The sequence below is a fragment of the Macrobrachium nipponense genome, chromosome 6, assembly GCF_015104395.2.
Source record: "Macrobrachium nipponense isolate FS-2020 chromosome 6, ASM1510439v2, whole genome shotgun sequence".
Taxonomy (NCBI): domain Eukaryota; kingdom Metazoa; phylum Arthropoda; class Malacostraca; order Decapoda; family Palaemonidae; genus Macrobrachium; species Macrobrachium nipponense.
In genome coordinates, this window is record NC_061108.1 from 108139986 (window position 1) to 108154754 (window position 14769).

The 14769-nt window shown below is 36.5% G+C and overlaps 1 protein-coding gene across 2 annotated transcripts in view; it reads left to right on the forward strand.

Moving 5' to 3' along the window:
- LOC135216862 (alkaline phosphatase-like) overlaps nucleotides 1-14769 on the forward strand; it is a 40491-nt gene that overhangs the window by 12647 nt on the left and 13075 nt on the right. The window contains exons 1-3 of one of the 2 annotated variants that reach the window (XM_064252375.1): nucleotides 4643-4795; nucleotides 7647-7783; nucleotides 10317-10537. In XM_064252375.1, coding sequence (XP_064108445.1) covers nucleotides 7681-7783; nucleotides 10317-10537 — 324 coding nt within the window. In that variant the 5' untranslated portion in view covers nucleotides 4643-4795; nucleotides 7647-7680. Of the gene's footprint in view, nucleotides 1-4642; nucleotides 4796-7646; nucleotides 7784-10316; nucleotides 10538-14769 lie in introns of those variants that run through there. The other variant, XM_064252376.1, reaches the window with a different exon arrangement.

The following is a 14769-nucleotide window of genomic DNA, read 5'->3' on the forward strand; positions in this document are numbered from 1 at the left end:
ATAATAATAATAATAATTATAACAACAATAATAATAATAATAATAATAACAATAGTAGTAGTAGTAGCATGAGTCTTAAAATGGAGAAACAAATCCTCAGTTATGCATATGTACATATACATAACTGTGGAATAGTTTCTCCACAACAATAACAACATCATCAACAACAACAACAACAACAATAATAATAATAATAATAATAATAAGTATTCTTGCGTCGATGCTTCCCCGGACTCTTCAGATAACTAATAACAGGACAATGGAAGATAACACGCATTTTCTTTGTCTCAGAAAATTGAAATTATAATATAAATGCAACAAGTACTAACGACATTTTACAATTCTTCTCTCTCTCTCTCTCTCTCTCTCTCTCTCTCTCTCTCTCTCGCACACACACAATAAAAAAAATATCAGTGCACAAAATGCGCACACGTGAGATTCTCTATTACGTCCATATCAGATTTTATTCTGCTGTTAATCCCCCGAGCCATATTTTGTCGCAACAGACGGATTGAGAGACGGGTGACAAGAAAATGCCGTAAAGATAAACAGTTGAGGCGAAGGAGCAATAAGTTTCCTTCAGTGAACTTCGGGATTCTTATCAGGTCCTATTTCGGTCTATTCCGCTTGTGAATATCACAGATAAAGGAAGTGATGATGTGGAATATGGAATATACAGTTTAGGCCAGAGGCCAGGCGCAGGGACCCATGAGGTCATTCAGCTCTGTAAGGAAAATTGAGAGCACGGGAGGAAAAGCTTGCAGTTGCACTATGAACCTTTTGTTAGGAGAGGGTCGAAAGTAAGGTGGTAGAAAGATAGACTATGTACGGAGGTACAGCGAAAGAAATGAAAGGGTTTACAGCTGGGGGCCAAAGGGACGCTGCAAAGAAACTTAAGTAATACTTACTGTGCACCACGTGAGGTGAACTGACGGCACAACCTCCCTGCGGGGAGAGTAATGATTTGTATTAGGAAATCCACAGTTAAGTTCTCGTGACGTAAATGAGAAAGGTAGCAATCTCAATATATGAAAATAAGATAAATGTTAGTACTAATTTAAAGGACTAGAAACCTCCAAATTATGACCACTGGAATGTTAAGTATTAAGGAAAAATGGAACATTTAGTCACATTAGCAATGAAAATATAAACCATGTAAAAAATGCACCAAAGTTTCTTCGAGTTTCTGTCCAGCCGCTACAGGGTATATTGAAGGCCACCGAAAATAAGATCTATCTTTCGATGGTCTAGGTATAATGCTACATGAGCAGCGGCCCATGAAACTTTAAACATGGCCCAGTGTTGGCCTGTCCTATATCGTCGTTGCCAGAAGCAAGATTATCGATAACTTTATCTAAAATAAAACCAAAACTACTGAGACTAGAGGGCTGCAATTTGGTATGTTTGATGATTGGAGGGTTGTTTTTAAGATCTGAGGACGGACAAAAAAGTGCGGACAGACAAAGCCAGCACAATAGCTTTCTTTTGCAGAAAACTAAGAATCATATATTTCTGAAAACGAAAGGTACCAAAATACATTCAATATATCACTATCCTAATCAAGTGTTGTGTAAGTTTTCAAGAAACACTACAACTTTTAAACGCAACACCAGAGGAGTCCTTTCTCTCGTTCACGAGAAGGTTATTAAAGAAGTTTGCTATAAAAAAAAAGATAGCGTCCATCAAGAACGTATTGCCTCAGTCTCTTTCATAAACTCTCTCTCTCTCTCTCGGTTGCATTTCTCTTAACTTTCTCTCAGCATTTGAATATCTTTTGTCCTAAAAGACTGATGCTTTACGTTATATCTAGCATGAAATGTATAAAGCCAGTTTTTTCACAAACACCCGCAAAACAAATTATATATAATATATTAATTATATTATATATCATATATATATATATATATATATATATATAGCACTACAACTATATTATATATCTATATATCTATATATATAATTATTCATATATATTATACGTATACATATTATCATCATTTATATACTATAATGCACGATAGTTTATCAGTTTCACACATGATATATATATATATATATATATATATATATATATATATATATATCATGTGTGAAACTGATAAACTATCGTGCATTACCGCATGTTATAAACTTCGTACTCAACTATCATGCTTCATCGTTGGACGAGTGGTTTGCGTGCTCGCCTACCGATTCGGTAGTCCCGAGTTCGATTCCCCACTATACCAACGTGGAATCAGAGGAATTTGTATCTGGTGATTAGATATTCATTTCTCGATTTCATGTGGTTCGGATCCCACACTAAGCTGTAGGTCCCGGACGTTGCTAGGTAACCAGTAGGTTCCTAGCCACGTAAAAATATTTAATCCTTCGGGCCAGAACTAGGAGAGCTTTTGTTTGTTTTGTTTGTTTGTTTGTTTGTATGGTGTTTTTACATTGCATGGAACCATTGGTTATTCAGCAACGGGACCAACGGCTTTACGTGGCTTCTGAACCACGTCGAGAGTGAACTTCTATCACCAGAAATACACATCTCTAACACTTCAATGGAATGCCCGAGAATCGAACTCGCGGCCACTTGGGTGGCAGGTCAAGACCATACCAATCACGCCGCTGAGGGGCTCTTGATCAGCTCATTGGTCGGGTTAAACTAAGATATACTTGATATATATTTTTTTTAACCATCATGGCGATGAGTTGATTTCCAGATTATTTCCAGAACAAGAATTCGACTGGAATATGTATAGCTAAATGGATATTATGATCGCTTCCACCCTCCTTCGAACACCAGAATGTATACCTTCGAATCTTGGTCAGGATAGGATTGTAAGATTGTAAGCTATCCCCGAAGTTCCAAGGTTAGTGTGAACTCGATGTTAATAGATTATTTATAGGTTATATTTTACAGCATAAAAACGGGACACTTGATATATGTGTAAGCATACATATATCTACACACACACACAAATATTATATATATATATATATATATATATATATATATATATATATATATATATATATATATATATATATATATATATGCGCGCGCGCGCGCGCGTGTGTTTCGGCTGACACTACTGCAGTAATAAAAACTCATTATTCGAACTAGACAGTTCTCTTCAAATGAAAATAATGAATGAAAAATGTATTAATTTCTATGATGGAAAATTCATTTAATCTCTCTATATATATAAAAAAACTGACATAATTGCTTGAGTATATTATCAACCAGAATGAACGATAATTAACAGTTGAGAAAATAAAGTGACTGTCTTGAACTAGAGTCGGTTTTCAGTGGAGATGACGGTAAATATCTGTAGCCAATATCACTGTAACTCTGTAACCAATGGTGGATACTGTTTGCGAGCTATCACCAATCACGATCAGCTTCAGTGATATCGCTTGTCGATATTTACTGTAAGCGTTATTCATGAAATATCCAAAAATGAAAAGTTATAAGTAATATTGCTAACTAATCAATACTCCTTGTGGCAAAATTGCCATAAGACTGTAAAGTCCAAAGCAATAAACTATTAAACTAATTCACAAGAATAAAAGCGAAAATTTCATGTCTATTTTCGTGGGAAAACTGACTAAACTCTAAAATTTATGTTCTCTTTTTATTTGTGAAGCAAATAATAAAGTTATGAATATAAGTGCTGGTTAATCTTACTATTATTCATAATGATTAAACACAGCCTGGGGATTTATTACAAGTTATTTTTCTTATTGAGTTTATCTCGTGCCATCTTTAGTATTAATACTTAAGAGACTATAAAAACGTAAGATTAAGTGTAGAATGGTATTCTGAATAAGAAGAGCATTTTCGAAGATATTTTATTTTACAAAGATTGTCATTGCTTGTTCATCCCTACCGTAAATGAAGATTGAAAGCAATTCCCGAATATCTTGTATTTGAAAATATAAAAAGGAATAGTATGAAAATCATTTTCATAAAAAAAAGCATCAGTGGTTGACAGTCCTACGATGTTTCTACTTTTCCAGGCTTAAAATGTCATGAAAAAAAAAATGTTTTTTTCTGAAAGAATTCGTTGTTTCATGGGTAGGAATTTTATAAAGATGATAGTCAGTTTGTAAATTTAAAATGTGATATATCTGTGCACTTTGCCATTACAGAAAAAGAAATACGCACGAACTCGAAAGAGAGAGAGAGAGAGAGAGAGAGAGAGAGAGAGAGAGAGAGAGAGAGAGAGATATTCATGTCGTCTTGCAGAAGAAGAAAAGTTCCGAAGAATGCAAATGTCAAGACAAATGTTGAAATCCCTCTTTATTAAAACAAAGGCCATATTACTGCTACGACTGCTGATGTTTCTGCTATTGTTAAACTACAACTGCTGCTGCTACTATTACTACTGGAGCTGCTGCTATTGCTCCTGTTACAACTAATACTTTTATTAATATACATGCTGCTCCTAATGCGGCTTCTGTTGTTATTTGTGTGGCGATTAGAGAATATTCCTTTACCATTCTAATTCCTCATTCTTAACTGATGTGCCAACACCGAAGTGTGAAAGAGCACGAACCTTCAACAAAATAATAAGATCGTGACCTTTGAAAAGAAACCGAAAGAAGAAGAAGAAGAAGAAGAAGAAGAAGAAAATGTTGGATGTCCCGGCATGAATTGTAGAATGAGCCGTCTTAGGGGCTTGGGGGAGGGGCGTGGGAAATCCTTAGGAGGCAAGTCCCTTCCGCCCATGACGGAGGATATTAGACCGGCCGCGCACTGCCCTCCGTAGCCAGTCACCAGTTAGACACCGCAGCGCACAGACCTGAGGTGAGAAGAACAGTTGGTACCCATCGCCTCAATGGGGCTGATGGGGACTTGCGCTCCGCTGTTACATTTTCCTCTGCTTCTGGGCAGGAATGAATGGAGCGGGAACTTGAACGTCCAAGATCGGCTTTCTTGTGTTTTCGTGTGTTCGCGTAGATGATTGGGACTTGAATTTCAAGATCAGCTTTCATCTATCTGCTTGGTGTGTTTGTAGAGATGAGTGAGACTTGAAGTTACAGATATCTGCTTTGTGTGTTACTGAAGATGACAGGGACTTGAATTTCAAGATCAGCTTCCTTCTGATTGGTGTGTTTGTGTAGATGAGTGAGACTTGAATTTAAAGATCAGCTTCCATCTGCTCTGTGTGTTTAGGTAGATGATTGGGATTGAGTTTCAAGATTGGGATTCTTCTGCATCGTGCGTTCTTGTACATGATTGGGGCTATCATTTCAAGATTAGCTTTGTGTGTACATGTAGCTGACAGGGACTTGAATTTCAAGATCATTTTCCCTCTAACTTGTGATCTTTAGCTGAATGGGACTCTAATCTCAGGACCAACTTTCTTCTGCTTTGAGTGTTTCTTCAGATGACTGGGACTTGAATTTGAAGATGAGCTTTCCTCTACTTTGCATTCATGTGGGGAAATCAAGAGGGTGGGACTTGAACTTCAAGTGGAATCACTCCTTTTGCTTTGTGTGTTTATGTTAGATAAATGGGACTTGAACCTCATAATAAACTTTCTTCTACTTTGTGCATTCATTTAGGTGACTGGGGCTTGAAGTTCAAGATGAGATTGCTTTTTGTTTTATGGATTTGTGGGTACCAAAGATAAGTTTATGTAAATGATTGGGACTTGAACTTCACAATGAGCTAGTTCTGCTTTGTGTTTCATGTTGATTAGTGGAACTTGAACTTCAAAATTAGCTTTCATCTGCCTTGTGTTCATGCAAGTAGCAGAAATGACTGGAACTTGAACTTCAAGATAAACACTTTTCTGCTTGGTGTGTTGACGCTAATGATAAGGACGAGTGGACCTGGACTTCAAATTAGTTTTTATCTATCATGAGCGTCTATGCTGATGATGGGCGAGAGAGGCATCCAGCTTTCAAGATAAGCTTCCTGCGGCTTTCTTTGTTCGTGTAGATAAGGCGGATAAGCTTCCTTTTGTTTTGTATGTTTATTCGAATGGCAGGAGGGAGAGGGTGCTTAAAGCTTTATAAAAGCCTTTTTTCTGCTTTGTGTGGTTGTGTGGACGATGGGCGGAAGAGGAACCCGAACTCCAACAAGAACTTTCTCCAGCTTTTAATGCTTGAAAGCAATATGGTTGAGGGCAATTTATTTTCGAAGCATAAAGTAACTTTTTATTATTCGTAACTGCAACGTCCTTTTTCGCCAGAAATTTTACAACCAAAAATTTCTAAATATTTTGAAATTGTGTAGAGTCAGATACCAAAGATTATATATGCATATATATATATGTACAAATATGTATATATATATATATATATATATATATATACATACTATCCTTACTTATTTCTCATAAAGATTATAGCTACGAGGAAACATAAGACAACAGTAACAGCCATGTTAATCCTAAATGACAACTGTGTTATAGTGATGTTGTCCTCTCTCTCTCTCTCTCACACACACGGACAAGTTCTTATTTTACACCTTGCACTTCACTGCCGAAAAGACATTTGATTGAAAAAATATGAAAATCCTGTTCATAGATGCTTTTTAGAAAGCTAAAGTTTAGCCAATGGGCCCGTGGAACTTCAAATTTTAGTCCATTCGAGTACGGTAAAATGTATCTGATAGTTATAAATGATTCCTGAAGTTGCAGTTCAAAGGTTAGACTTTTCTGTGATACTTCAGATAAATAGTAACAAAACTCAAGTCACTATTTTGTTGTCTTAATGATTGTTCGTACTCAGTGTCAACCGCCTCCCAGATCTGGACATTACAAATGTGCTCTGCCTATACTTTCCTGACAGTAACTTACCCTTCTTATAAAGTATTTCCACTTAACGGACGTTAATGCAACACAATATTCATACCCCTAAATCTCATTTACTTTCGGTTGCCTTATTTGAAACATTTTATATTTTTCAAAACCACAATCCGTTCACTGGAATCTGCACTAGCCCTCTTTTGCAGTATTCCGATTGTCACTTTCTTTTCCATCAAGTTGATTTATTTGTTTGTGAAATCTGGCGTTGCAATTCCAGGTGGCCCTGTCTTTCCCATTAAGATAAAATATACATACATACACACACACACATATATATATATATATATATATATATATATATATATATATATATATTTGTGAAATCTGGTGTTGCAATCTCAAATGGTCAGCGTCTTTTCCATTAAGATTAACATCTTATTTTGTGAAATCTAAGGTTATCGGAAGTACCTTTCCCGTAAAAGGAAACCGTTTTCTAACAACTGATCACTCTGGAAACTTGAATCTAATGTGCTTTGGAACTTGTTAGAGAGATACTGAGACTCGTCTCAACTTCTTACATTCGACATGACTATACCCGTTTTTTTTACATCTGTCCACCAGCGTATGGTAACACTGTGTCCCGGCTTTAGATAGTTACATTCAGCTTACATTCAACAATAATAATAGCCCTATTTCGAATATTAACGGTGTAATTCGCATACAGTAAATTATTAAAACACTTTTCAGTTGCAAATGTACACCCAGATATCCTTTTATTTACCTAAAACTTACAGATAGCGTAACTATCTAAAGCCCGGGACGCAGTGTTACCATACGCAATTCCACAGGCGGGTGGACAGATGGAAAAATATACATTGTTTCTGTTTCCTCTCTTTGCAGAAAGTGACCACAGAGCCTTTTATCCAAGGGCGAAATGAGATCATTTACTATACTGAGCCTTGTGGCGCTGCATCTGGTGTTGGGAGTCTCCGGATCCCCGTTCCATGCCAAGAGATACAGGAAGACCCAACTCGAAGGTAAGAAAAAATAGTAAACATTGTCAGTTGGTGAATAATGACGGTAACGAAGGTGTAGATACGCGTCCAGATCTTGACTGCTTAATTGCATGAAAATACCATAGTAGATTCACATCAACCGTGCATTTGATGTCTAGGCCAGTCCCTTACGACGCTCCTGATTGGCTGTTGATAAGCCAATTACAAGGCTGGAAACTCTCTCGAGAGACTCAGAGTTTCCAGCCCTGTGATTGGCTTATCAACAGCCATCAGGAGAGTCGTAAGGGACTGGCCTAGACATCAAATGCACGGTTGATGTGAATCTACTATAGCATCCTGGTTTCTTGAGTGACGACGAGTGAAGTTTCACTTCTAATCAAAGACAGTCTAGTCCTAAAGAAGTCAAAAACGATGGTAATGTAGTTACAGTAAATACGTATGAGAGAATGCTACCAAAAAGATGTTTAATGAGAAGCTATAAGATCTTGCATCCTTAAGTATTAGTTATATCTGGTTATTGTTTATGCATTTATTAACGACCTAATATTCGAGCCATTAAGCGATTAAACGAGTAAGTAAATTTTCCCTCAGTTGATTAGAAATTATAAATGAAGCTATTCATTTAAACTTTTTTTTTTATAACTTTTATCATGTGATCTACAAACCGAATGATTCCACATGAATAAGGTAAATATAAACATAAACCCTCTGCTTGATGCATAGAAGAGCGGCATTCAGAAAAAATCTATAGTTAAATCCACACTACCGTAATTTAAAGTCTACGACATTTAATCTCCCACATCGTCTCATAGTGTATGAACCCCGTAGTTAGTAGTGCCGTCAATGTACCTCATTTGGCGAATTGTAGACATTACTTAGGAGTCTTTGCAACGTCCCTTCGGCTCCTAGCTGCAACCTCTTCCATTCCTTTTACTGTACCTCCGTTCATATTCTCTTTCTTCCATCTGACTTCCCACCTTCTCCAATAATTGTTTCACAGTGCTACTGCGAGGTCTTCCTCCTGTTACACATTTCAAAACCTTACTGTCAATTCCCTTTCAGCGCTGAATGACCTCATAGATCCCAGCGCTTGGCCTTTGGCCTAAATCCTATATTATGTTCTATTCCAGAGTGTATGAAGAGTAGCCAGTATGCTGAATAATATCTGATTAACTCTTGTTGTGTCTGTGACTTTTGAGGAATTCAGTGTCATATGTTATTTTCACATGCGCATGATGCAAGTGCCACAGTACACATACGGATGCAAATTAGTTTTCTTCTGAAAGTAAAAGAGAAAAGTGAACAAGAAAGCAAAAAGAAATAACGATTAAATAAAAGCCATTAGATATATTGTAGAGTAAACATTATTCGTATCTTTATATATACATATATACGTATATACATATATGTACATACCCACGTATATGTATATATATATATATATATATATTATATATATATATATATGCCATATATATATATATAGTATATATATATATATATATATATATATATATATATAAGGAGCCCATAACAACGCCAAAATATAAAAAGTAAGTACTATATTTAGGAGAATGAAGAGAGAGACAGCAGTCTGAAATATAGTACTTACTTTCTATATTTTGGTGTTTTTATGGGCCCCTTTTATTAGAAGGAATTGTATTTAACAGAACATTTTTACCAGTCATATATACATATGCATATATATATATATATATATATATATATATATACATGGGTGTATTTGTTGTAGTTTCCAGATGGTGTTAATTAATAAGAACATTTCAAGTCCTTGTATGGCAGTGTCAGAAACGACTAAGGACTGATTTTCATAATTCCTGTAGTGTATTTCTTTGGGCTCTAGGTTTAAAAATAGTGTCATTTTTCTTTTTCACCTTTATTCACATTTGTTTCAAGAGACCCAGATTTATTCCGACCTAAGTATATGTTATATGTTCTTACGACCCAGCTATACTATTAACCTTTTCCTTTTATTTCTTCCTAAGAAATAAAATGTGACCTAAAATTATAATACTATTACAGAACATTAAGACCAAAACCTTGACCTTCATTTGTTTTTTTTGTGTGTTCGCTGAAATCAAAGGCGCCTGGGTACTCGAGAGGACCTTTATGCAAATTGTTTTTCCAAGTATCTCATTAATTGGTCTTCGCCTACGGCCGAAGTTCACGCCGCTTCTGGCTCACCTTCGCCGTGACCTTCCGAAGCTGTGGTAAATATGCTGCTTCCTCACGGGAGGGCACGGTCTCTGTTTGTCTGTCTCTGTCTGGCTGTCCCTCAAAGAGCCCGCAACATCAGTCGAGTGACCGCCTAAACTGTAATGCGGCTTCCTCACGGGCCACGGTCTCTCTCTCTCTCTCTCTCTCTCTCAAAAAGCCCACCACGTCAATAGAGTGACCTCCTAAAATGTAATGCTACTTCCTTACGGGGTCTCTCTCTCTCTCTCTCTCTCTCTCTCTCTCTCTCTCTCCAAAAGATCTTCATATCAATCGAATGACGACCGAAAACGTAATTCTTCCTTTTCCCGCCTTCCAGATCAAGACTACTGGAACAGCATCGGCCAGTCGGAACTCAAGCGAGCTCTGGGTCAGAAATGGAACACCAACGTGGCTAAAAATGTCATCCTATTCCTCGGTGATGGCATGAGTATCCCTACCCTGACCGCTGCCAGGATCTACAAGGGCCAGCTTGCCAAACGCGGAGGAGAGGAAGGAACTCTTACCTTTGAGACTTTCCCCCATGTAGGACTTTCCAAGGTAAGGAAGTTTTCCTCCTCGTGGACTTTACTCTTACTTCTATCGAATTTAGGCATCCCTCATTCCCGAATTCTTGAACCCTACCCCTCCCCGTCCCCTCTTCTCTCTCTTCCGGTATATTTTGCATCTTCCAATCTTGGATGGTCTGGGATGCAGTTTCGACAAATATCTAAACTGCATCCCAGACCATCCAAGATTGGAAGATGCAAAATATACCGGAAGATGTACTAGCAACTCTCTGGTAGACATTAGAGGTGCCTCACACTGAGGGACCTGGGGCAACCCGAACAAGATGTAAGGTCTGTAAGGTAAGGTAAGGTTTGGGTCTACTTCTCTCCTTTTTTCTTGGAATTTTAATGAACTTTACTCCCTCCCACTTCCTTCTTCTGATATTCCTCCTTCTTCAAGAGGTCTTCACCATTTCCTTCTACTAAGAGCAGTACTAGTACTGCTCATATTTACTGCTATCATCTCCCCTTTTCTGCTTTCGTTTACACTTCCTCCTATTCTGTCATTTATTCTCTTTCTGGGTTGTAATTGCTTGTCTCCCCTCTCTGATGGCAAACTGCCAAAACTTCACAACAGTTTTTTCGTTCTTATATTTTTCATTCTTTAAAAAGCATGTTGATAGACTACACTTCAAAGGGGATTACAAGACGAATACAGAGAAGTCTTTGAGGAGGTGTCACTTTGAAAATGGAAATAAAAAAAAAATCACAATGAACTTCATGAGGGGTTCTTTATATCGTAGAGAGATGTAATAAACTGGTATTTTGTGAGGCAGAAGAATAAAATCAAAGTCTCGATTATACGAGGTTCGTGGCTATTCCCTCTTGCCTCTCCTGTTATGGTTCTCATTCAATATGAAGTTCGGAAACGCGATTTTGTAATGTTTCTCATTTAATCAAACTGGTAAAAAAAAAAGGAGAATATAGGAGGAAATAAATAATTCCATTTGGACTAGAAGTCTTCGCAGAAAATATGGTTTCCATCTTATGGTCCCCTTGAAGAAAAAAGGAGAAAATAAATCATTCCATTTGGACTAGCAGTCTTCGCAGAAAATAGTGTTGCCAAAAGAACCCAAACTCGGTGAGGCGGTTCACCGAATTCTTTAGAAGCCTTACTTTTCCTTCCCTGATTTCGTCATCAGTCCTTCAGACTATTTATGCAGATAAAGTTCAAGATTTAAAAGGAAGCCATTTCAAAGACTGGAATTATTTGCCCGTCTCCGAAATAAGAAGCCTACGTCATAGGGTAATATTTGTATTTATTCCAGTAAGTTTCTTTTATTTTTTTATTATCTTAACTTCCTGCATTGCTGCAGCGAGATTATTTCGCTCTGAATTTCGTCATTTTTGTTTTTCTTTTGTCGAATGTATGTTTGAGCCGTACTCAGACATCCGTTAAGCAATCCCATTTTTTTTTCACTTTTGTTTACCGTCTGCTTCCGCTTCTAAGGTGCAATAAATATGTGAGCGTGGGTGGATCGGTATTTGAGGTGGGGGGGGGGGGGGGGGGGGGTTGGTGGGCCGTCGGTGGGTGGGTTCGTGTTTTTTTGCGAGTAGACATGCCCTTCCGCCCAATAATTTCACGGTCAGTGAGATATGGTTGAATTACAATGTGCCCTGTCCTGCCTTTCACGTTCTTCTTCTCTCCACTTCCGTTGGCTCTCAAACCTCATTGTCATCCATTATCGATGATACTACCAGAGTCTCTACCATCAAATTTCAATCCAGTTGCTATTGTGATCTTAAATATCCGGTGACGTAAATCTTCAGAAGACCATCTTTCTGTATTCACGTTAAATGAGTAATATGACACGGAGAGGCTCTCTCAGGAATTCTCCATTGCGGTTTAGAACTCTTCAAAATTTCGTCATCACCGACATCGTATCTTGCAATTTTTTATTCCAGAATTACTAATTGTACTGTAGAAATTACGACAATAGTATGAAATTCAGTTCCGCACGAAGATCTAACCACCAACCCGTAAGAACTGATTCTGGAGAGAGAGAGAGAGAGAGAGAGAGAGAGAGAGAGAGAGAGAGAGAGAGAGAGAGAGAGAGAGAGAGAGAGAGAAGACCTGTTGCAAAGGTCGAATGACTATCTAATATGAAAATTATATGCTAAAAAAAAGCTTAAATACAAAAGCTGAAATAATGGCACCTCGTCACGAAACATGCCAAGGCCCAGAGTGCCAAGAACGCACCCAGAAGTGCCACTTCGTTTCCTGAACCTCGCAGTTAATGGGATAATCGACAAGCCATGGGATAAGGCGTTTCAGCCCTTCATTCAGCTCGAACGAGGCGCTAGACCTAACCAGATCGCCGTGAGAACCAGTTATCAGTATGGAGACGATTGAGCGCTTACGGAGTTTACATAAATAGAATGACATTTGAGTTATGCGTTTTCAGTTTACGTAAACAGAATGGCATTAGAATTCGCGCTTTGAGTTTACGTCAATAGAATGAGTGTCGAGTTCGCGCTTGGAGTTTATATAAATAGAATGACATTCGAGTTCACGCTTTGAGTTTACGTAAATAGAATGGCTGTCGACTTCGCGCTTGTAGTTTATAAAATAAATAGAATAACTGACGGGGTTTATGGTTTGAGTTTACGTAAATAGAATGACATTCGAGTTCGCGTTTTGAATTTACGTAAATAGAATGACATTCAACTTCGCGATTTCAGTTTACGTAAATAGAATGACTTCAGATGACAGTTTTCCGTTTACGTAAATAGAAGGATTGTCGAGTTGGCGATTAGAGTTCACGTAAACAGAATGACAATCGACCGTCGAGCTCACGTTTTGTATGTTGTACATTTACTGCGAAACGTTTCTGCGTGAGCGTATGAAGATTTTAAATAGAGGAAATAACAGAAATTCTACATCATGTTATTATTGTATTAAAAGAAAATAAGATAAAAAGAAATTCATAAGCGTTTGCTCATGACGTGTGAAATCTTCCAGTCCAGGGACCTTGAACAGAATTAAACTTTTATCTTTCTAAAGGAAGACCATATACCCTTGAAAATCATGCCACTGCTAAATAAGTCATTATAAAATTACTATATAATGCACACAAACAAACACACACACACACACACACACACACATACACACACACACACACACACACATATATATATATATATATATATATATATATATATATATATATATATATATATATATATAAGCATTAAGTTACAAATTTCCTTTAATATCCAACTCTCTCTCTCTCTCTCTCTCTCTCTCTCAATATATATATATATATATATATATATATATATTCCAACAGTAGCTACGCTACATAAATTTTTCAATAGAAAAAGAACCACACTAAAATCGGACGCATGCACATCGTAGAATACGTAGCCCGTATCACGTGATCTAACAGGAGCCGAGAAACATTACGTAACATCGCGTGATTTTTCTTTCCCTTAACCGAGGCTCTCACGCGGTGCCACGTCTCCCTCTCCTGCGAATGGCAGCGAATTCTAAAGGCACAATTTCACTGTATATTCTCATAATTCTAGCCATTAGATTCACATCCTGTCTTTTTTTTCAGTTGCTTTATTTTGCTTTATTCCGCTGGTTAAAAATGATTGCAGCCTACGACTTCTGCTATTCGAGGGCGCATGTGTGTCTTGGTTGTATACGTACACAAACACTGGATATATATATATGTATATATATATATATATATATATATATATATATATATATATATATATATATATATATATATTATATTATATATATATATATATGGAATTTTTGGAATATAACTTAAAATTCTTAAATTAATTTTTCGTTTGATTGATTGGAACAATTCCTATTTTGTTAAGGCCAATCATTTTCTCTTGAATACGGGCATGGTTTCTTATAATATGGTAATATATATAATATGTAATATAAATATATATTATATATATGTATGTATATATTATATAATATATATGTATGTAATTATAATAATATAATAATATCTATATAATATATATATATTATGGTTATATATCATATATATATATATATATCTATATATTATTATTTATGTGTGTGTGGTGTTTGGTAGTCTGTGATGTTATATTGTATATATATATGATATATATATATATATATATATGTATATATATAGCATATATAAAAATATATATATATATATATATATTTGATATATATTATATATATATAATATAACATATATATATATATAACATGCCTAC